We start from the raw sequence: 25080 nt of genomic DNA, 5'->3' as shown, positions 1-25080 counted from the left end.
ATCAATCATAACCCTAGTGAAAGGTTCTTCAAATGCTGGAATTGGAATTAAAGGTGCCGGTTTAATCACTGCCTGTGGTTTCCCTATCATCTGACGCGTGACATGTTCCGCAGAATTTGACTCCATTCCTATGCAATCCAGGCCAATAAAAATGTTTTTGTTTCTTCGCCTGTGTCTTTCTAATTACTAAATGGCCCCCCATTGGAATTTCATGAGCCTCCTCAGAATCTCATTTCTATATCCAGATGGTAGTACAATCTGATGGACCTCCATCCAGCTTTCATTTGCTGATATATGATACGGCCTCCATTTCCTCAATAAAATATTACCCTTTAGGTAATAAAGTTCTGGGATATATGTTGCCCCTCTCTGAGTAGGCTGTTTGATATAAATGTTGTATTTGCAAATCCTTTTTCTGTAACTCTACCAATTGCCTTGAATTAAACACTCAGCTGAATTATTTTCTGGTCTTTACTCCTAAGCAACCTTATCAAATAGTGTCAACTAATTGAATTTCCATACCTTCTTGCCTTTGAACTTCCAGTTGTTCTTGTTTCACCCTGTGAGCCTGCGATCTCATTATCGCACAATCTGGAAACAATCCAAAGTGCTCCTTCTGTTACACCTCTGTTTAAAACACTTCTACAGGTTGCTCAACTAGCATAGGCATCACCCACATTTGTGATCCAGCTATATCATTACCCAGGATAAATTGAACCCCTGCAATGGAGAATTTTTCCACCACTTCAAAAGTCACTTCACTTGTTTTCCATTCACTCTTTTAATTTACTTTCCACAATGAAATAGGTTTAGCAGCTCCATGAAACCCCACTTATTATCACCTGTTCTTGCAATAATTCCTCTGAACAACAAACATCACTATCCCACAACATTATGGATTGACTAACCCCTGTGCCTCTTAAAATTTTAACATCTTTACCTACTCCACCCTGTACACGGAATGAATTTTCCCATCACACACGCACACAATTGTTGTTAAAACCCATCTGGTTCACTAATTTCCTTTAGGGAAGGAAATCTGCCGTCCTTGCTTGGTCTGGCCTATGTGTGACTCCAGACCCACAGCAATATGGTTGACTCTTAAATGCCTTCTGATCAAGGGCAGTTAGGGATGGGCAATAAATGCTGTCCTTGCAAGCGACGCCAACATCCCATCAATGAATTTTTTAAAAATCTATAAACATTTCTGCATCCTGCTCCTTTGAATTCTCTTGGATAAATTGTGAACACATTCCCACTTCTTTACCTTTCACTGATTTTCACTGTTTTACCTGTTCACAAACTACTGGTTTTTCCTGTGCTTGAACCTCAGAACCCACAGCATTTTAACTTTCCGAACTTTTGTGCACCCGTATAATTCCAACAGATTTTCCCTGCAATTTCCAGCACATGGATTTCCTATGTCCATCTTTACTACAATGAAAACACCTCAATTTTCAAATGTCATTTCTACCCTCAACACCTTCCTTTTATTTCTGAGAAAAAACTTCCTGCGAATTTCTACCTACTCCTCTTCCCTGACCACCCTCCATCTTTTCGCCTTTCTACTTTCTATCCTTTTCTGATTTGAAGGGGTGACAAAAGAAAATGTTTGAGATGCATGTCTTGAATTCAGTAATAATAAGACCACCAATTCTTATAGGCTTTTGCAAAATTAGATGAAACATTTATTAAAAAGAAAAATGATTTTTAAGCTCATACATATGCCTACAAATTACAGCTATAATAATTTCTAAATCCCCTACTTAATCTGACTCCCAGTTACACTTGTGTTAAGGTAACAGTAAGACACACAGATTTTACAAGACCCAGGCAAAGAAACATACCCCGGACCAGTTGAATTCAAAGTGAGTTTTCTTAACTTAGCTCGTTGAGACAGCAGCTTGAGGCATTGACGCTGAAGGCTTTTCACACTTGTGCAATCTTAAAATGCCTACTCTTACACATATCCATCGCTCCTTTATACATATTTATCCCTTTTACTGCAAATTTCCATTGTTTCACTATGCCTTTGGATTTTATTTTCCTGATGATAAAAACCTCTCATAGCACTAAGTTTTATCAGTAATCTTTGGGGAAAAATAAACACACTGTTTCTAAGCGGCATTCCACAGGGATTGTTTCTTCCGGGACACCCTGGTCCACTCCTCCATCACCCCCTACACCTCAGCCCCCTCCCACGGCACCTTCTCATGCAACCGCAGAAGGTGCAACTCCTGCCCCTTTACTTCCTCTCTCCTCACCGTCCAAGGGCCCAAATACTTCTTTCAAGTGAAGCAGCATTTCACTTGCACTTCCCTCAACTTAGTCTACTGCATTCGTTGCTGCCAATGCGGTTTCCTCTACATTGGACAGACGAAATGCAGACTGGGTGACCGCTTTGCAGAACACCTTTGGTCTGTCCACAAGCATTACCCAGACCTCCCTATCGCTTGCCATTTCAACACTTCACCCTGCTCTCATGCCAACATGTCCATCCTAGGCTTGCTGCATTGTTCCAGTGAAGCTCAACGCAAACTGGAGGAACAGCACCTCATCTTCCGACTAGGCACTTTACAGCCTTCCGGACTGAATATTGAGTTCAACAATTTTAGATAATGAACTCTCCTCCATCCCCACCCCCTTTCCGATTTTCCCCCTCCTTTTTGTTTTTTCCAATAATTTATATAGATTTTTCTTTTCCCACCTACTTCCATTATTTTTAAATGTATTTCCATCCATTGTTTTATCTCAACTTTTTAGCCTTTTTCGATCCCTTCCCCCACCCCACCCCCACTAGGGCTATCTGTACCTTGCTTGTCCTGCTTTCTACCCTTAATTAGCACATTCCTTTAGATAATATCACCACCTTCAACACCGCTTTGTCCTTTTGTCTGTGACATCTTTTGGTTATCTCCACCTATCACTGGCCCTCTGTCAGCTCTTCTTGGTTCCTCCTCTCTCTCTCCCCCCCCCCCCAGATTATATTTCACCTCTCTTCTATTTTTACTTAGTTCTGTTGAAGGGTCATTCGGAGTCGAAACGTTAACTGTGTTCCTCTCCGCAGATACTGCCAGACCTGCTGAGTTTTTCCAGGTATTTTTGTTTTTGTTTTGGATTTCCAGCATCCGCAATTTTTTGCTTTTAACACTGTTTTTAAACTTCATCTGGCTGGGTGACATATTTCATCCCTCCTTTGAAAACAATCTAGTCTGGTTGATTTAAAAATGCAAATGTCCTTTTACCTTACACTCTAAACTTTCCCCCATGCTTACCATGTTTACATCAAAGGCTTCAGACCAGCTGCCTTTAATCCAATTAAGACTCTCTCACACATGGACACACATGCACGAATTAACCTGCCTGTGAGGGTACTGATCCCAGACTCCATTTAGAACAATTTTTGCTGCTACAAATGTGGCCTTCATGTCCCAGGAGTCTGACGCCCTCTTTCATCTAAGTCTCTAGCTATGTATTCACATGACACATTCTTCTATTTCTAGTTTCACTGGTATGTGACACTGGTTTTAATATAGGGATTACTATAGGTCTTGCTTTTTAACTTGCTCCCTAAGTTCTGACTGCAGGACCTCAACCCTACTCTGTGCCATAGCATTGGTTCTAACATGGCCCATGACTTATGGTTCTCCCTGTACCTCCTCCGTGATGCTTCTTAGCTTGTCACCAGGGATGCCATATATCGTAGAGGACATTAGCAGGACACCTGTCTCTCCCCCTGGCAACCAACTTTCTACTTAGTTACTACATTTCTACAATTCTCTGTGCCCACCTGTGCAGCTCTTATGAGGCGTTGTCACTCTTGCTGTATTAATGCTAAATACCAGTTTGAGAGTGCCACATACCCGGCGGTTTCTTTCACTGCCTGGCTCTTCCTACCCTTCCACTTGGCCACCACTTGTTGCTCTGGACTCTCTGGCTGTGGGCTGATGACTTCTTGGAACTTAGCATGCAGAAATCATTTTTGTATGCCCTGGATTGAATCCAGCTGCCCCTTAATCTCAGGAATCTTTAGTCTGAGCATGAGCAGCTGGAGACACTTGAAACATTCTGGAGTTCTGACATGGTGCAGGATTGAAAGTTACAGGTCCCTCCGTTCTAATCAGAAACTTAAAAAAAAAAGCCTTAGGCATAACTTTTTAGAAAATCGTAGTTTCTTCACTATCTCTGCCCCAGTCTCTGTCAGTATTTTGAGATGTGATGCTCACTTTTATCCCCAAAATGATGCTTTCATATCAATGTCAGACTTAATTTGGAATGGAGACACTGGCCCAAATCTTCTGGTCAGTGGCAATGCTGAGCTTATTCCTGCCGCCTGCAAAGATCTCTGTGCCTTGATCTTTTTGCACTCCTCCAGCAGTGATCAATCAGCGCAGCCTTTCAACCTTTCAAGGGGAAGACTGATGAAGGTCGGGCCTACAGAACAGTGCAGAGGATGCCCTCCTTTTTACAACATTTGCTGCCACATTCAGCTAAATTTTTCAATGTCTCAAGTCTTTGGGCTGAATTTTCTGGCTGACATGCAGGTGGCGGAGCCCGCACGTCAGCGCTTAAAATGTCACGTGAGGCCCTTAACTCGGCAATTGTCGCCGATTTTGAGGAGCCTATGCGAACTTCGGCTTGGCGCATGGGCCCAACGGACAGGCAGATAAGTGATTTTTTAACAAACCCCATCCACTGTGGGATGTGTGGGCTCAGAGGGCTTGTTCATGTTTTTTCTGAAGTATTTAATGCAGAAAGTGTTTTAAACTTGCCTGTGTGATTGTTATCAGTTCAGATCGATTTCCAATAGCTTTCTCTGTACTTTGAAGCTTCAGCTCACCAGTCTGCAGACAGTAATCTTTATCGGGCCTGCAGCTTTCCGGAAGCCTCCATTTAGCCTGGGTATGGGTTCTGATGTCTCCACTGGAGGCAGCTCCTCTGAGAAGGAAGGGAGGGATAGAATAAGGAGGAGGCCAGGAGTGGACAAACAGCCTCCAGAGGAAACCACCTTTGGGAGGCCAGGTGCAGGGCCAAAAGGTTGTCCATCGTGGAAGGGGCCGCAGAAGGCACCACTATCCAGCTGCCTGGGTATGCAGACGGCGAAGCAGCTACCTCAATATGACGGAGGTGCAGTGCTGAAGGAGGCTCCATCTGTCAAGGGAAACAGTGAACTTTATCTGTCAGATGATTGACCCTGAGATCTCCCCTAACTGTGTGGGTGGACACCCCTTGCCAGCGGTTCTTAAGATCACAGTTGCCCTCCACTTCTATGCATCTGGCTTCTCCCAGGGCTTGGTGGGTGATCTTTGCGGTGTCTCCCAATCAGCTGTACCCACTTGTATCAAGTAGGTTACAGATGCTCGGGCATTGACCTTCATCCGCTTCCGCTGCAACCAGGCAAGTCAGGCACAGCGAGCTAGAGGCTCTGCGGCCATTGCTGGCTTCCCCGCGTCCAGGGTGCAATAGACTGCACACATGTGGACATCAAGGCGCCAGCAGGTGAGCCCGGTACCTTCGTCAACAGGAAGGGCTTCCACTCCATCAACGTGCAGATAGTGCGTGATCACAGGATGCAGATTCTGCAAGTTTGTGCGAGGTACCCAGGCAGCTCCCATGACACCTACGTCCTCAAACACTCCCAGGTGCTGGTGCTCTTCAGTGCTCTGGCTCGGCTGGTTGGTGCGCTGGTGGGTGACAAGGGCTATCCCCTGCGAAGGTGGCTCATGACGCCACTCTGCCACCCAAGAACAGAAGCTGAGCAGCGCTACAATAGAAACCACAACACCACAAGGTCTGTGGTGGAGAGAGCCATCGGTCTTCTCAAGATGCGTTTTCATTGCCTGGACTGCTCAAGGGGTGCACTCCAGTACCCCCCAGATCGCGTCTCTGTGATAGTGCTAGCATGCTGCCCTCTGCACAATCTTGAGCTGGAAAGGGGGGATGCAGTTTTGACGATGAAGACCTTGAAGCCCTGGATGAGGCTGCACATGATGAATCCAGCAGTGGCTCAGAGGATGAAGAAGCACAGGGCGATGATGAGGGTCAGCATGCTGACCCGTTACTACACCAAGGAGGCAGGGACATTTGGGACATTTTAATCCAACGAACCTTCAGCTAGCTCCACACACATCGATCAGCAGGACCAGCATTGCCTGGCGCTTCCACACGTGGCACTTAGGCGCTGCATCTTCCACCTCATCAGCTGCAACCAAGGGCTTAGTACAGAAATGTAAATGCCCACTCAAACACTCATGAGGTGTCTGTGAAACATACAAAAACAGCATAACGGAAACACCCCTCAGCCATGGTCAGAAAAGTGGACTTTATTCAGTCCAAAGTAAAACACAAACGTCGCTCAGATGTACATAACTTATTTTTTCCCTTATCTTGGGCCAACACAAAATCACCAGTGGGAGTGCCTAATGTGCCTTATGCTTTCGTTTGTGGGTGCTACGTCTAGGTGCCGCCCCATCGTTCGGAGTGGCTTGTGAGACAGCCTGCTGACTCTGTCCTTGGCCGGCATCCTCTGGCCCGTGGAGCCTGTGATGACCCCGTCTGGGAGGGAGTGGCCAGCTCCAGAACTGGCACCTCCCCAGTTGTCACAGCCTCAACGGATGCAACGGTCATTGGCAGAGGGCTGGAGGAGCAGCTGCCCTCACCTGGAGTGCCCTGAGAGGAGCTCGCAGCGACTACAGGCAACTGCTGCGCCGACATGATGTCACATTGGACCTCCCTGCTCACTGCAGATGCATTGGCACTGAGCGGCGACACTTGGTGCCCAGAACATCTCCCACACTGGGAATGACCACCTGTGGCCATTAATGCTATGAGGGCTTGCAGGTCAGAGCGTAACCCAGTCAGAAGAGTCTCAATCCGTTCGAAGCCCCTCTCCATGAGAGTCGCCAATCTCTCAGTGGAGGAAGCGTGAAGCTCTGTCCTGAGGTTCATGCCTTTACTGACACTCTGTCTGGACTCCTCCACCACAGAGACCAAGTGAAGCCCACACCCTCATGTAACCCTGCCAGATGCTCGCACGCATCTTGCTGCTTGACCTGCAGCTGCTGCATTGGTGACATCTCCAGAGGCACATCATCACTGCTGGACTTAGCATGTGCCTAGTTCCTTGCAGCCCTCTGGCTGCTGGCGCCATTGGCACACTCTGTCCATGCCATCTGCTCCAGCGATTGTGAAGTGCCCTCTCCACTGTGCCCCAGGACACTAGCCAACATTTGATTCCCCACTGAAGTGTTTTTCGCTGCTGGTGCCTGGCTGGCTGAAATGATGTTGCAAGTCTTGGCCCTCAGGTGTGGAGGGGGGTCCTCCAGATGTGTTGGGGGCGGCCATGAGGTGGTGATGCTGAAATTAACAACAAGGACAGTGCATCAGTTAGCACTCAGTGAGGAACACCTTTCATCCCTTTCCCCCCCAGCCTCATAAGTCGCTCATCCTTCAAGAACCTAAGGAGATGAACATTGGTGGGGTGGTAAATACTCGAGGAGGCCCAAACATTACACGTGCATACAGACAGGCTGGTCAGATGGCCTAAGGAATGCCACATGGAATGTTTTGTGGATAAGTGTTCAGTTAAGCACTTGCCCAAGACAAGCAAGGCACCGGAATACATGAGTAATGGTCGGACCATGGGAAGTCACAACGATTACAGGGACCTTGCTGGGCAGACCTGTTACGGTAGCAGAACAGAAACATAAAGCGTTTAACAAGGTCAAAGCCAGACATGCCTTCATTAGATGAGAAAGAATGTAGGAAAAGGGAGGTCATGTTGCAAGTGCAGAAAACGCTGTTGAGGCCGCATCTGCACTTTTGCGTCCAGTTGTGACCTGCGCTTCATGGGAGGGATGGCATTGGAGTGGGAATAGTGCAGAGTTACCTGACCTGGTTGCATTCTGGCCTGGAGAGTTAGAGGGATGAGGAAACATTGCATACACTTGCGACATTTGCTGTGGAGCACAGGAGATTGACAGGTCACATTATTAACCACATGAGCGGCATAGAACGGGTGGACACAGGGCAACATTTCCCCTTGGTGCAGGGATGATTAACATGGTGGCATTTATTTAAGTTGAGTGCCATGAGGTTGACAGGTGAGGTGCTGAGCATCTTTTGGACAGAGTAATGTGGGACGCGCTGTCTGAAAGGGTGGTGGAGGTACAAAGCCTCCTAAGATGCAAAACGCCATTGGATGTGCAGCAACCATGCCTTGGCATGTTAGGCCATCGGGATAGTGGTCACAAATGGGATAAGGCGACTTTGGAAGGTGCTAGAGACACGCATCCTCAAGGGGCTGACGGACCTTTGTGTATGACCCACACGTCTGACTGTATCAGTCTGTGAATGAGCAGTATTGCAGCATTTAATGATTGCGGCAACCCTCAGTGCTTTGGATGGCAGGGAGACAGAGTGGATGGGACTGTGGACCTCAAATACCTGGCCGCTGCACCGCAGCCTCGCTGACACCTGCCGCCCTGGCCGCCTGCCTCCTCCCCCGCTCCATGGCCTGCTCCTCATAGATGGTGAGGTGCTGCAGCACCGTGTGCCCACCACCAGCCTGCTGGCGCTCCCTCATATTGAGCTCTGTTTTTGCCTGCAGAACAGAGAAGGGCATTTATTGGGGCTGATCGCTCATGTACTCTGCACATGCACGCTGCACCCCAACCACTGTAGCCCATCTGAGGCCTCCAGCAGCTCCTGTCCACACTACTGGCGATCAGTCCCCAGAAGATAGTATGGCTGGTCCCAACCCCCTCCCCCAGCAGACACCTTGGACGCTGAATGTGTCCATCATTTTGAATAACACCAGTCCTTGGGCAAGGAGGCGCAACTAGATGCGGCGCTGAGGCCAGCAGATGGCTCTTGGCCACGACACTTTGAGGCTTCCTTTCCACTATCTCATCACCATCAATAAGACATGTGTTGGAGTTCTGAGTATGTGTCTAGCTGCCTCCCCAGTATGTTGCCCCAGACTACTTAAATGCAACAAACACCAACATATGCTGCAGGGAGAACCCATCTTCTCCTCAACCACTAAGGCTGATGTAAGCATGGTCACTATCTGTTTGCCTACCCAGTGTGCGCCAAGTGCCCAGTGCAGTAACGAAACGAAGACGTGGGGGGGTGGGCTCAAAGGCTAAGGCTACCTATTGGGTCAAATGGCCAAGGCTGACATCCTACTCACCCTTCCAGAGCGCAACAAATCATTGAAGCGCTTGCAGCACTGTGTTCCGGTGCGCCACACATCGTCATGGGCGCTTACAGCCACCGCCTGCGCCTCCTACCACGCCTGCCTGATGATGTGGGGGGGCCCTCCTGTTCCCATCCTCTGGATACAAAATATCCTGACGGTTGGACACCTCTTGGAGGGGGACAACAAGGGAGGCATCTGAGAACCGTAGGGCACAGTGGCCCCCTGCTGCCCCCCTCCTCCACATCTGCCCTCAAACCAGCATGTCCTTCCCTTTGAGTGGCCATGGTGAACTGCCTCAAGGAGGCTGCCCGGCCTCTCTTTATACAGACTGCCAGTTCCCCATTGGAACCGGCGGTCTGAACACGTCCACCGCCGATTCGATTTTCCTGTTGTACATGGGAGTTGCAAACTTGCTGGGCGGGCCTTAATTGGCCCGCCCGCGCAAAATGGCGATGTGGCCCGTTTCGGCAGCAGCGATCGGCTGCCCGCCTGCCTGTCAAGGGCAAAATTTAACCCTTTGAGTGGGCAAGTGGGTGGAAGAATGTAAGTGGGTAGTTGGGTCAGGTCAGTAATGGGGGGAGGGAGTTGGGGTAGGAGCATCACAGGCAGGATTTGGGCAATGGGGGTTGTTGTTGGGTCGGGGCAGTAATCGCGTTGGGGATGTGGGTGTTATGTATGGGGTGAGTGGTAGTTACATCGGAGATTAAACAGTAAAACATTTCTAGGATAAATGTCTGGGTAACTAGTGCGTATCTAGCTGCCTTCGAATTTGACATCAGTTTGAGATATTCGTGAGGTCCTGGACAGTGCAAATCAGGCCATTGGAAGTTTAAACATCTGGGCAATTACAGCTCCAAAGCACTTGTCAGGACTTCTGCAGGGAGCTGATGCGCATCACAAACTCCAGTCCAGATTTCACTGCTCTGGATCTCAGAAGATGGTTTTTGCAATCAGTGATAAAGAATTTGCGATTTATGTATAGTCTAATCTACAAGATGTAGTTGTTCAAGTTTGATTTGTCACAGGAAGGGTGAGTGATGCTCTTTATCCTTATGATAGGATTCCTATTTGCTCACCTATCTGCCAAGATACAGGCTGGAAGTCATCATTTTTACATAATAACAGAAGATATTTGACCACTTGAGTATAGGTAGGGTAAGAGAGTTAATTTTCATGAGACTAATGGCATAAAAAATATGGTGCCTAATGTTGCCTAGTAAAAATAGTGGGTTTTCAATAAAGCAGAAATAATAAACCATATTAAAGTTCTAACTGTTAGATAATGCATTGTGATTTTACCACATCCTAACTTCATATCTTAAGTAATAATTGTTAATTTCAGTAGCAGAAAGCATTACCAAGTTACTGAGCTTAAAGTTTGAAACATGTGACTTGATAATCTGATGTTTTGTGATATTGAGATAGAAAAACGGTATCCACTGAATATAATGGCTTGTACAATCAATGCTTAGTTCTTACATCTTAATGCATGCAAAAACATTTTCCACATGCTGTCATAGAATGGTCACAAGGCATAAGGAGGCCATTTGGCTTGAGTCTGTGATGGCTTTCTGCAAGAACAATTTAGTTAATGCTGCTCCCCTGCCCTTTTCCTCATTGCCCAGCAAATTTTGGCTCTTCAGTTGCATATCCAATTCCTTTTTAAAAGGCTCCATTGAGTCTGCCTTCCAGATCTGAAACAACCACAGTATGTACAAATCTTTCTTACTGTCGGCATTGGTTCTTTTGCCATTCACCTTATAACTGTGTCCTATTGTTCGCGACCCTTCTGCCAATGGAAATTGTTTCTTTCTATCTACTCTGTCTAGAACAAAGTTCCCTCTAACTTTTTCCATCCATGTGCAGAATGAACTTCGTTATGTGCACCTTAATCAAGGTTATGTGCAGATGTGCACCACCTGTAGAAACAAAAAAATATATTTTTAAAAAGTTACCATAGGCATTGGAGAAGCAAGAATACCACCCCCTCCCCTGCCATTGACACGGTGAAATGCTAGTCCACAAATTACCCGATTTATTGAATTCAATTTTTAATTTACTATGATTGTAAGTGAATTCACAACCTTAGGTTTTAAGTTCAATACCATAACCATTACACTACCATACATGAGGCAGGCATGTGTTAGTTTGTATATAGTATCTTGTATTTTAGTCATTTAACAGAGAAAAAAATTGAATTGGTAGTCATGACTCAAGACGAGAATCTTTTGTTTCAATCTGACAACCTCAAAATAGAAAGAGCTACAAGAACCTTCGCATTATTTTTATTTGGAGACGTGGGCTAGGAATCCAAAACTTTTCACAAACTTCCAAGAAATGCACTTGTGTTTTTAATGTCAAATGTCTTTGGGATCAGTCTTCCCTTTTTTAGTTCTACAAAAAAGTCAACAGCATAATGACTAGATCAGTGGCATTAACTGGCCCAAAAATCCTCTTGCCAACTCTTAATAACTTAGTACTCTTAACTTACTGATTCTTAATAACAAACTAACTCTTTAAACTTACCTCCTGCTCGCTGCTTTCTGTCTCCAGCTTGCTGCTTCTCCTGACTCCCTGATCCTCGCACTTGCTGCTTCCTGCACTGTCCCATCCGCTTGTCGCCTCTCCCGCTCACCAACCCTCCATTACACTAGCAAACTGTCCTGTAATAACCATCATATTTTTTATTTACCAAAAGTGAAATGCATGATGTAGGAGGTCTCACTATAGCACAGAAATCCAGTACTCATCAGAATTATTGGTGAAAACCTAAATATTCCTTAAAAGTAAACATCTGTCATGGGTATACAAAGATGCACTGTTTGAGCAAAATACTACAAATACTTCCATTAAAGTACATGCAAGTCAAGATAATCAAATAATAGAATTGAGCTAAAGGAATGTTACAGATATTGCAATCAGGGAGGCTGAGTATGAAATATTAGATGAAATTAACATAGTGAAAATATCAAGAGATTTAACATTTTGAAACTGGATAAATCCTGAACCTTGGAGGATATGAATCTGAGTGTCTTCAAGGAAGGAAGAGGAGAAATAATGGCAGGTCTGGCCTTCAATTTCTAATCTGCTTGTGCAATAGGCAAAGCGCGAGAGCACTGAAGGGCAGCTAATATTGCATCAATGTTTAAAAAGAGGGAAAGAATACACTGAATAAATACAGGCCAGGCAGTCTAACCTTGGTGGCGAGAAAATTATTGGAAAAAACCTGCTGAGGGAAAGGATAAATCTTCATTTAAAAAGTTTGGTTAATCAAAAGCCGCACAGACTTAAGGAAAGTTGTCTGAGTAATGTGATTTGAGTTTTTTGAGAAGGTAACAAGGTTCATTGAGGGTAGTACATTTGATGTGGTCTGTGGATTTTAGCAAGGCTTTTGATAAGGTCCCACATGACAGACTGGTCACAAAAGTAAAAGCACGTGGAATCCAAGGCTAAGTGGCAAGTTTGGATCCAAAATTGGTTCAGACAGGAAGCGAAGGGTATTTGTGTGACTGGAAGGCTGTTTCCATTAGGGCTCCACAGAGCTCTGCAATAGGTCCCTTCCTTTTGTACGAATTTATCAACGATTTGGATTGGAATGTAGGGCATATGATAAGACGTTTGCAGACAATATCAATCATCCTGCCAAATTTTGTAATGAAGAAAGCTGCAACCAGGAAGATGTCAGCAGGCTAGTCAAGTGGGTGGAACAATGGCAAATGGAGTTCAGTCTGGAGAAGTGTGAGGTAATGCACTTGCGAAGCCATGGCATACAAGGCTATGGGCCTAGTGCTGGAAAATTAGATTAGAATAGCTAGGTACTTGTTTGACCGGCGCAGACTTGATGGGCCAGAGGGCCTTTTTCTGTGCTGTAGACCTCTGACCCTATGACTCTTATGCATTTGTGGAAGGCTGCCAAGGCAAGGGCGTACACAATAAATGGCAGGATACTGAGATGTCGAAAGGAACAAAAGGACCTTGGTCTGCAGGTCCAAAGTCCACGGGTCACTGAAATGGCTGATAAGGTGAAGCTGGGAAGTTATGCAAGAACTACATAAAACACTAGGCCACAGCTGGAGTACAATGTACAGTTCTGTTCAATGCACTACAAGGCAGATGTGATTGTACTAGAGAGGGATTTGAGAATGTTACCTGAACTGGAGAATTTTGAATGAGGAAAGCTTGGATAGATTTGGTTTGTTTGTTTCGGAACCGGGAAGGCTGAGGGCAGATTTAATTAAGCTGTATAAAATAATGAAGTGTTGAGAAAGGGTGGATAGGAAGGACCTCCTTCTGTCAGTAGAGAGGTAAATTACAAGGGATCACAGATTTGACGACGGATTGATAGACGGATTTGAGGGATGTTGAGGGTGGGTTCTGGAACTCTGTCTGAAAGAGTGGTAGAGGCAGAAATCCACTTTGTATTTAAAATGTACTAGGATATGCACTTGAAGTGCCAGAATGTACTTTGAATGTGCCAGACAAAGATCTGGAAGGTGGAGTTAGGCTGGCTTTTTCAACTGGCATGGACACAGTGAGCTGAATGGTCTCCCCCTGTGTGCTATGTGCACAGGCTTTGTAAATCTCTCCCTAGAAGTTGAACTGTCCTTTCTGCTGGACAGCTACTTTCTTTGTCCCCTTACACTCAGCATATTATGACTTTGCTATTTGAAGAATTTGTATTGAGTTGTATGTTTCCTTTGCATCACAAAATCATGCCAACGGTTTTTATTTGGCGGTGTAGTGTGTCTTCAGTCTGTATGCTGCAATTTTACAACATAGAATGGAAGGGTACACCTTTTTTGAAACTCGGCATTGTAACTTCTGAAATAGGCCAATTACTAAGATTAAGCTCTGTGTGAAAAATGCAACTTCATTTTACAGTAGATACACATTTTGTGCAGTGTGAGTTTAATGTATAGATTAGCTTTTCTCTTTCATGTTTCCTCCCATTTTAATAGTGAAGAAACTTAACTACAGTCGTTTCTTTTCTGGAAAGATTGATTGTATAATAAACACATCAAAATATCTTTTTGTAAGTGGCATGGTATTTTAAGCAAGTAGGCATTCCCCCTTCCTTCCTAAATCTGATCTCTGTTTCTTCAGCCATATATACCCCAAACGTTTAAATCCTTGAATTAAAATTGCATCTATACCAGTACCAAACCCTGGTTTTGAACAACTCTTTTATTCTGCTCATAGCATACATTCTGCCAAACTTATGTCCATTGCTCAGGCACCACCATCACTGATATTTTATATTGATCCTTATATCTCCTGAATTTTCCATTTTGGCAAATTAGAGAAGTGGGCACAAATTTGTAGGTTTTGATTTACCCAAAATATAGACAAAAGCTAGCAGAAGGAGCAAGCTGTTATTGGAAGACCTGTTTAACTGTAGATTTGCTATACAGTAAGGGGTGAAGTGTGCTGCAAAAATTGAGAACTTAGAAACTCAGGACAATCTTGAGGGAAAATGGTTACAATTGGGAAAATCATACCGTAGTGGAAGATTTAAGAAAAATATTCAAAGCAAAAGCTGATTTGTAATGGTCTGTCTGACTCAGATGACTAAAGCTTTGCCTTTGTATTGTTTAAAAATTGGGCAATAACAAATGTATTTTTTGCAAACTTACATAATGCTGAAGCACAGTCACTTAAGTTTTGACCTACCTTTTTGCACCAAGAGAAAGTGACAGGAATTATAGTTGTTTTTGGAGGGATGGGGTTGTGGAATCAGAATTTTTGTGGTGGGGACATAAATCAATGATATGGGAAATACTTTTTTTTTGGCTTGGAATTATAAGGAACAAAAGAAAAGAATTCAAGTTATGGAAATTAGTTACAGACTTAAGATTTTATTGTTTTGAAGAACTGGTTGCCCATAACTTTTTTTTTCCCCCAGCAAGATAAAGGAATATTACACTCTTGCATATTGTACGGGTGTACTAATCGTTCTGATCGTTTGCTTTAATTTCTTTCACAGAATTACCCCACCCAGTTGGCGGGTGTTGCGCCCAGTCCTGTAAAGTCTTCTGGGGGTGTCCAGTCCACTGTAGTCTCACCACCACTTCCAATTTCTACAGATATTGCACCTCAGCCTGTCACACAAGCATCGTATCATGTTGGGCTTGCTGCAGGTGTGGCTCAATCCTATATTGAATCTACAGCAACTGGACAAACGAGAGTACTCCAGCCTGGTGCCTCCACTGTTCAGCAGAACCAGATAGGACAATTACAGACACAGGCATCCCAAGAGGTATTTTTATGTTTAGGCATACAATAATTTGGGAAATAATAGCATTCTTCTTGGAGGCAATCTTTATCCTTCTCTTCCCTGAATTCATTTTAATTTTCTGAGAGTAAGTGCATCTACTACATATCTAAATATCAGATTTTGATCCACTTTTTTTTAACGTGGCTCAGCTGAAGAGTATTATGCAGCTTCATTGAGCAATCTGTGATTGCATTCTCCATTGAAAGTTGGGGGGGGTGTTTTAAAGAGAGAAAGTTTCTTCACTCTAATTTTAATTTTCTTTTAAAAACTGCTCAAGTTTTTAATCAGAGAAACCCTCTGAGGGAAGTTAAGACAAATGTGATGAGAGAAACTGAAAGTGGGGGTTTTAGATTTGCTGTCACTGCCACACGAGTACCCCTCCACCCTCAAACTTGGGGCAGTTGGTGGAGAGTTAATTGTGAGGTGAGTGGCAGCAGAGCAGGGATTGAGCAGCCTTTTTCCAAGGACAGGAGATGATTTAGTGATGTGAGTGAAGGGTGCTGGGAAGATGTAGTAGTAGCTGAGGTATGGGATGCAATGGAGAGGGTGTGATTGGGGAAAAGGTGAGTGATGCAAAAGGAGGTACTGAGAGCCATATTTTCCCACAACACCTATTCCAAACGCCAGCTGACATGGTGGCTTCTTTCCCCTCCATAGCATGCACCTAAAAAAGTCAAGGGTGAAGAACCATAAAGAAGAGTTCATAGTATAGGAACAGAAAGAGAAACAGCAACAAGAGGAGACTCACCATTTTCTCTGACTTGCAACTTGCACTGGAAGTTGATTATCAATAAACAAAATTGTGTGCACATGTATTTTCTGTCCCCAAATTTCGCTTACAGTTTCACTTAAATCTAGCCTTAATGTGTAGGATTTAAATTTCTTATGTAATTAAATGTTAAATTTCCTTGTGTAAACTGTTGTTTGTAACAATGTGGGTATAGCTGTTCTGTCATGACATCACTGTGGTTCCAGTTACCCACACAGTCGTAAGAGCATAAGATATGGGAAAAGGAGTAGACCATACAGCCCCACATGGCTTGTCTTCTACCGCAACTCTGCTGTCCTGCTCTGTTCCAGTATGCCCTGATTTTCTTTGTGCCGAAAAATCTATTTAACTCTACCTTGAATGTACTCATCAGCTGAGCATCCAGAGCCCTCGGGGTAGAGAATTCCAAAGTTTTAGAATCTTTGAGTGAAAAGAAACTTCTTTTCATCTCAGTTTGAAATGCCTGGCGCCTTATCCTGAGATTATATCACACCTAATAGCAACACCACACTTCCAAGTCACTGCTTCGAAAAAAAATGCTGTTTAAAGTTTCATGCAGCTTTCTTGGGCAGCTCTATTTGACTGGACATTTTTGTCATTGTTTCTGCTTTAAAAAAATGCTTGTTCCAGCTCATAGATGCTGTGAAGTAATTTGAAAATTATAATTCCTTCAGTAGTTGACTGGATATATTTCTTTATTTGTACTTCAAAAGATGTATATGTTGGGCCCACTTTTCTAACCTCATGCCAGCTCTGTTATTAATGGTGCCATTGGCACCACTCCAGCTTCCTGTTTAAATGGCTGCTTACAATTTTGATTGCTGGTTGAATCAATTTCTTATTTGTATTTCTGAAAACAGTTTTATTTTTGCTGAGTTGGTTTCCCCAGCCGTGTTTCTGCTGCTTGTTCATTCCAGATCCCTTCTTGATAGTGTCAAGAAAATCTGGCTTTTTTCCATTGATCTATTTCTCATAAAATCTATTTTTCACCAACTGCCCAATATAATGGTATAGGCCATTTACTGGTGTAAAATGCTATCATTCATTTATAGTTGCTGCACAACAATGGATAAAGTTGTGGAATTTAATCCCCAAAACAGCAGGAAAAATCCCAGAAAGGCCTTCAATAAAAATTCAAATTGATTTAGTGGCATTGATTTTTTTTTTTGCCCTACATTAAACTTTAGGCCCTAGACTCGAGGTGGGCTGTATAGGAACCTTTGCTGGCTGGACTCTGGCCACTGGGTCATATATTGGACAAACCTAATCTACGCATCTAGATTTGTAGCAGCACATGATGCTGGTAGGTGGTGCGCTCTTTGGGTTTCCCATTTGGATCACTCAGTTCATATTTATCAGCCGTAAAGGTCTGACTGCAATTCTCTATTGAAAAGCTTGGATTGAATTTGCAAGCAGTTCCGTGGTCTGACCACTCATTGGCTTGGAGGCTTTGTTTTCTCCTTTCTTAGTTATGAACATATGAACATGGAGCAGGAGTAGGTCACTCAGCCACTTGAGCCTGCTCCACCATTTAATAAGATCATGGCTGATCTGATAGTAACCTGAAATCCACATCTCACCTACCCCCGATAACCTTTCACCCCATTGCTTACCAAGAATCCCAGCCTTAAGAATATTCAGAAACTCTGCTTCCACCACCTTTTCAGGACGAGAATTCCAGAGTCTCAACCCTCTGAGTGAAGAAAATTCGCCTCATCTCTCTTTTAAATGGGCGACCCCTTATTTTTAAACGGTGACCCCTAGTTCTAGTTATCTTGCTAAAGGTAAAGGGTGGTGAAATTTTAAATCTGTTTATATAATTACTATGTAATACTAAATTACTTTAAATGATATTCTTCTCCTGGCAGGTAACTTGGGCCCAAAATGGCAACCCCAGCTAACCTGGATGATTTTCTGCTGCTTATTTTATTCTCCAGCCAACATTGTTCCCTGAAGCTAATCTTACAGTGGACAGGGAACAAGAGCTCCCACACTGTTGTGATAAAACAGTCTTGTTGCTATATGCAGTAATCTTATCCCAAATCATTGCCTCTGCCTGGCTTCCGTCACCTTCCTAGGTGCTTTCCATCTGCCAACGTCACATTCCCCCTTCTGGCAGCCTTGACCAGAGATGTTTTAATGGAAGGAACCAGCCCTTGAAAACTTTGTTCTTATAATTTTGAAATGATTGGAAACAGTATCAGACCAGTGAAATGTAAACCTCCAAGTGCACGTAATTCTACAGTTGTTAGGTTAAGTCCATTGCTATTGAGACACCCACCCGAAGTTTAGGAAGTTTCCCCACCTTCTCCCCCTTCCTTGTCTTTCCTTCCGCTTCCTCCCTTGAAGGCACTAGGTTGTTAAACAAATCATGAAGAATGCTGCTTGGCTTCCATTATGTTTGGAATGGTAGCATAGGGCTCATGAAAGGCAAAACTGAACATGTGGACGGAAGTTATTTCTGTGGAATTTGTGATTCAGCAGTAACATTAAGACCGTGACATTATTAGAAGAAAATGTTCACCCTTGTTCAGTGTGCGTGTGGATGTCTGTAGTTACTAACACTGATCTTTTTTATGCTTTTAGGTGATCCAGGCTCCTCCGCAGCCATTGCCTGCAGAACAGTTACAATTATGCTCATCAGTGGACAGGTGATGATTTTAAAATTATTTTAAAGAAAAAAAAATCAACTTTGATTTCCATGACAAGTAGCGCATTTTTCTTTGAGCTTTGTATGCTGCACTTATATCTATGCACAACTATTTTGTGGCTAATATGTCACGTTGGCCTGTGACACATTCCAAAAAACACACACAGACAGAACTCAATTTTTTTGTTTAGAAATGTGTTATTTGATTGTGCTCTGTATAAATGTGAAGCTAAGACTGTGGATGGATCAAGGTGGTTGTCTGCTTCTGACATCTATTTTCCCAATTTTGGTTTTTGTTTCCGGCTGGCACAGCATTACATTGTTAATTTAAATTTGGACAATTTCATGTGAATGATGGAAACAATCTGCAAATTGAACGACACAAATAACTTGCCGGAAATGCTAGGGAACCAAGGGTCTCGTGAGAAGGAGGAATTGAAGGAAATTAGTATTACTAAAAAAAAAAATGCTGGAGAAATTAATGGGACTGAAAGCCGATAAATCCCCAGGGCATGATAATCTACATCTTAGGGCACTAAAGGAGGTGGCAATGGAAATAGTTGGTTGGTTGTCAGTTTCCAAAATTCTGTAGATTCTGGAACAGTCCCGGTAGACTGGAAGATGGCAAGTGTAACCCCACTGTTTAAAGGAGGGAGGGAGAAAACAGCAAATTAGACCTTTTAGCCTAACATCAGTGGTAGGGAAAATACTATAGTCTATTATAAGGGATGTGATAACAGGATGCTTAGAAAATATCAACGGGATTAGATGAAGTCAACATGAATTTATGAAAGGGAAATCACATTTGACAAACCTACTGGAGCTTTTTGAGGATTAACTAGCAGAATAGATAGGAGAGAACCAGTGGATGTGGTTGGATTTTAAGAAAGCTTTTGATAAAGTTTTCCATAAGAGGTTAGTGTTCAAAATTAAAGCACATGAGATTGGGGGTAATATATTGGCATGGATTGGCAATTGTTTAGCAGACAGGAAAGGAAACAATAGGAATAACTGTGTCTTTTGGAGTAGCAGGCAGTGACTGGTGGTGTACCGCAGGGATCAATGGTTGGGCCCCAGCTATTCACAACATACATCAAAGATTTGGATGAGGGAACCAAATGTAATATTTCCAAGTTAGCTGAAGACACGAAACTTGGGAATGTGAGTGGTGAGGAGGATGTTAAGAGGCTTCAAGATGATTTAGGCAAGTTGAGTGAATGGGTAAATACATGGCAGATGCAGTATAACGTGGATAAGTGTGAAGTTATGCACTTCGGTAGCCAAAACGAAATGGCGGAGTTTTATTTAAACGGTGATAGATTTAGAAATGATATACAAAGGGATACCTTGTACACCAATCACTGAAAGCAAGCAAAAACAGAAAATGCTGGAAAAACTAAGGAGGTCTAACAGCATCTTTGGCGAGGAAGAAAAAGTTAAGTTTCGAGTCTTTATGACTTCTTCAGAGCTAAAGAGAAGTAAAAATGTAATTAAGTTTATACTGTTTAAGGGGGGGTGGAGTAGGTGAAGCTGGATAGAAGGCCAGTGATAGGTGGAGGCAAAGGAGAGGTTGCCAAAGATGTCATGGACAAAAGGGCGTTAATGATAGTGATACTGGCAAAGAGGTGGCATTAAGATTAGAAAGCAGAATGTGATAATGGCAGGACGTGGGTAAGCACTCTGGAAAGAACGACGTAAGTGACAGATGGTTCTTGTGAGGGTGGGGGAGGGGATGCTAGTGGGAAAAAGGATTGACAATTGGATAAAAGTTGGGGATAAAACAATGAATAAAAATGAAAATAAATAAAAATAAGTGGATAAAAAATAAAAATGAGATGAGAATGAATATTGAAAAAAGGGGGTCAAAAAGGGTTCAGGATGGAGGAGAGAGTTCATGATCTGAAGTTGTTGAACGAATTTTAAGTCTGGAAGGCTGTGAAGTGTCTAATCGGAAGATGAGGTGCTGTTCTTCCAGTTTCTATTGAGCTTCACTGGAACATTGCAGCAAGCCAAGGACGGACATGTGGGCATGAGAACAGGATGGGGTGTTGAAATGTCAAGCGACAGGAAGGCCTGGGTCATGCTTGCGGACAAACTGAAGGTATTCCACAAAGCAGTCACCCAGTCTGCGTTTGGTGTCTCCAATGTAGAGATGACCGCATTGGGAGCAGTGGATGCAGTAGACAAAATTGAAGGGGATGCAAATGAAGCGCTGCTTCACTTGAAAGGAGTGTTTAGGCTCTTGGACAGTGAGGCGGGAGGAAGTAAAGGGACAGGTGTTGCACCTTGTGTGAATGCATGGGAAGGTGCTGTGGGACGGAGATGAGGTGTTGGTGATGAAGGAGGAGTGAACCAGGGTGTTCTGGAAGGAATGGTCCCTACGGAATGCTGACAGGTGAGTTAGGGACGATGTGTTTGGTGGTGGCATCGTGCTGGAGTAAGTGGGAATGGCAGAGGATCTTTTGAATGCGGTGGCTGGTGGGGTGAAAAGTGAGGACAAGGGGTTCTGGGAGGGGGAGGAATGTGTGAGGGTGGAGGTGTAGGAGATGGGTCGGACACAGTTGAGGGCCCTGTCAACCACGGTGGGTGGGAAACCTTGGTTAAGGAAGGAGGAAGACATGTCAGAAGCACCGTTTTGGAAAGTGGCATTATCGTGACAGAGGCAAAGGAACTGAGAGAATGGAATGGAGTCCTTACAGGAAGCAGGGTGTGAGGAGCTGTGGGAGTCAGTGGGCTTGTAGTGAATATTGGTGGACAGTTTATCACCAGAAATGGAGACGGAGGTCAAGGAAGGAAAGGGAAGTATCAGAGATGGACCACATGAAGGTGATGGAGGGATGGAAATTGGAAGCAAAATTGATAAATTTGTCCAGGTCCAGACGAAAGCCTGAAGTGGCACTGAAACAGTCATCGATGTACCGAAAAGAGAGTTGTGGGAAGGCGCCTGAGTAGGACTGGGACAAGGAATGTTCCACATACCCCATAAAGGCATAACTGGGGCCCATGCAGGTACCCTGTTGCCACGCGTTCGTGTTTGTTCTCTCTCTCTCGCTCCTCCCTCTCCCTCTCTCTCGTGGGGGGGCCCTCACTGTTGCCCGGATGCGTACACTCTACCCACCAGCCCCTGCTCCCCCACTTTCCCCCAGTTGGCAGTCTACTTTAGTGGTCGCCGAACCCTTTTAGATTTTCATACATCTTTGTTTAATTTCTAGGAATATCTTAACCACAAACTTTTCAAAGCTGACAAGCAAGATCTATACATGATTGGAATCTGAAATTTGAAGCAGAAAGTGCTGGCGATGTGGTGCAAGTCAATATGTAGAGATAATTGACTTTTAGGTGTGGTTGCTTTATCAGAATGTGTTCAATTTTGATGAAAGATCTATGCCAAAATTAACCAAAGATTTATTATTTTCAGATGTTAAGATATTTGGTATCCTGTATGTTGGACATGTGTTCTACTTTAAACTTGTGACTCTTTCAAAACAGTGTGTTTAAAGATGTGTTTAGCTGTTGTTTTTTGATTTCCAGTGCTCACTCAGATGTTGCTTCTGGGATGAGTGATGGAAATGAAGGCCTTCCAGCAAGTGGGAGACATGAAGGGAGATCAGCGAAGCGGCATTATCGTAAATCTGTGAGGAGTCGTTCACGGCATGAAAAATCATCCAGACCAAAGCTACGAATTCTTAATGTAAGCATCCGTTGTTTTAGAAAGTTATGTTGAAAGTGAAGCATGTGGAGGATTAGTTGGAAGGCTCAAGTGAATAATGCAGCACCACGTTTTTCAGCCTGTTTGTAAATTTTGCCCAAGCTGAATGCATAATGCAGCATTGCATTTTATTTTTAGGTTTCAAACAAAGGAGACCGGGTTGTGGAATGCCAATTGGAAACACACAATCGAAAAATGGTTACTTTTAAATTTGATTTGGATGGTGACAATCCTATAGAGATAGCAGTTATTATGGTGAGTAAAAAATCACTGAAATTGCTTGAGAAATTTTGAGTGAGCTGTTGAATAAAATGCTGATTTTGTGGTGGGAGGTAGGTTAAATTTATAACAAGAAAATTAAATGAAGTGCATAATGTTTACTACATGGTGAAAGTACTAAGAACTTGAATTTATGTGCAGAAAAAGGTGGTGTTCTTCTTAGGCCAGAGAAGGTTAAGGGGAAATTTGAGGTGCCCAAAGTTATGAAAATGATGAATTTTGATGGAATAAATAATTACAACTGTTCCAGTGGCATATTTATGTGATGGTGAGGAAAAAACATTGAATAAGGCATGAGTTGTCAGAATCATGTGCAGTCTTCTCTGATACAGGTTCAGAACGAGTTTATCCTGGAGACTGAGAGGGAATCATTTATTGACCAAGTAAGGGAAATTATTGAGAAGGCTGATGAAATGCTGAGTGAAGATCCAAGTGGCGAGCCCGAAGGTGATCAAGGATTGGAGACTGTAAAAGCCCAGGTAGCTGCTTGCTTTAATCAAGCACAGGTATGCTGTGGATTGCTTTACTATTTAATGGAAAACACTCAATTAATTTTAACAGCCAATACTAGTCTGTCTGTAGATCTTCGTTACTGGAGTTTCAAAATTTGGAACCCGGAGGACCATTTAGTTGGTTTTAAAATGCTGTGTTGATATTGATTTGACCATGGGAAGTGATTGTGTCAGTCTGTCCAAATAAGGCACAGATTTATTCCCATTCACACCAGATCTTCGTATATCTTACCTTTGTGTCTAGACATGACACCTGCTGCTGGAATGTATGCAAGAAAGGAACAGGCAAACTTTTTCCTTTGATTTTTCATGTATGTGATTTGATCAAATTCCACAAACTGCATCTCTTTCTACGTCTGTGTGTCTCTATATTCCCTGTGCCTCCTTCCCATCTTAAACCTTTAAATCACTAAGTATTCTACTGAAATTTACTGTTGCTGGTGAATGAACAGTAAACTTGCTCTGCCTATTTGATTTCTATAACTTTCCACTGGCAGCCAGAGATTCAAATAGCACAGTGCCCTTACAGGCATCTCAGTCCTGTGTGTACAGAAAAAGCAACATGTACTGTTTATGAACGGTGCCGATCCTGAACGTGATGTGCAAGTTTGAGTAGTCAATTTAATGTTAAATCAGGTACAAAAAACAAAATAGAGAGGTGGTGTAAAAGATTGGTTTCAAAGAGAGCAAAAAAGAAAGGAACAAACATTAAAACAAGTATAATGTTGTAAAAAACCTCCGAAACCATTTTAAATGAGGGAAGAAATTCAACACTCGTGAAAGTGTACTTTCAGTGCCAGAGAGGTTGTTTGGTACTAATTAAGATGCATAATGCTGTTAAAAGGGATAATTAAACTGAAATAGATGAGCCTTAATGTTCTGTGGCAAGTTTAATCTGCACATATCAAGCAAGTACAGAAACTTTATGACAATCAATACATGTCATGGGTGAGTTGGTGAGATAATGTTTTCATGCAGCTTACTGAGCAGCATGTCTGCCAGCAATCTCCAAGTTTTCATATTTATCTTCATCTGAGATTGCGGTCAGATTTGTATATAAACAGTGAGTGCTGTAAGTCTCATGGTTATTCTTGCAGTAAATTCTGTCCCTCACCTAGAAGTTTTGAAGGCCCGAAAGAGAATGTCGAGGAGATTTACCAGAATGGTAGCTGGTGTTTCGACCCTCAACAAGATCACCAATCGTTATGATCTCGTCAGACTAGAAATGTGATTGTTCATTTTTTTTTTGAATCCACAAGGTTCACGGTTTAAATCAAAATAATTTCAATGCACAAAAATCAAAGAACATGAATACTAGTAAACACACTCTATCTTAAATCGTCAATTACATTGAAAATATTAAAAGCGCAATGAACACAGATGTTTATACTTTAAACAGAACTTCTTAATTTAACTTTCCCTCTGAACCCATTTGACTTATACTCCCAATAAACTCAAGTCAGAAATTTGTGAAATTGGGAAATTAACCACTTGGTCTGAGTACTGTTTCAAAGATTTGTATAAGGGCTGAGGTTTCTTCGGCCTTCTGCTTACTTCTGGCAAGAAGATCCCTTCAAATCTCCACCATGTTTCATGGTTGCAGACTCCTACCCTCCAGGGTCAGAGCTATCCTGGTTCTAGTATTTTTTTTAACTCTGTTGTCTTGTACCTAAAACTCTCTCTCT

General features: G+C 43.3%; 1 protein-coding gene across 10 annotated transcripts in view; it reads left to right on the top strand.

Annotated features, from left to right (window-relative positions):
- The window catches only part of LOC121293192 (serine/threonine-protein kinase WNK1-like), a 209452-nt gene that overhangs the window by 124903 nt on the left and 59469 nt on the right, over positions 1–25080 (top strand). For 8 of the 10 annotated variants that reach the window (XM_041216001.1, XM_041216000.1, XM_041215993.1 and 5 more), the window contains 5 exons: positions 15186–15458; positions 18832–18896; positions 22427–22586; positions 22743–22859; positions 23216–23389. In XM_041216001.1, coding sequence (XP_041071935.1) covers positions 15186–15458; positions 18832–18896; positions 22427–22586; positions 22743–22859; positions 23216–23389 — 789 coding nt within the window. The remainder of the gene's footprint in view (positions 1–15185; positions 15459–18831; positions 18897–22426; positions 22587–22742; positions 22860–23215; positions 23390–25080) is intronic. The other 2 variants (XM_041215995.1, XM_041215999.1) reach the window with 2 other exon arrangements.

Source organism: Carcharodon carcharias, chromosome 21 (assembly GCF_017639515.1).
Source record: "Carcharodon carcharias isolate sCarCar2 chromosome 21, sCarCar2.pri, whole genome shotgun sequence".
Taxonomy (NCBI): Eukaryota; Metazoa; Chordata; class Chondrichthyes; order Lamniformes; family Lamnidae; genus Carcharodon; species Carcharodon carcharias.
The sequence above is the reverse complement of the archived record's forward strand: the minus strand, read 5'-3'. Positions and strand labels throughout refer to the sequence as shown.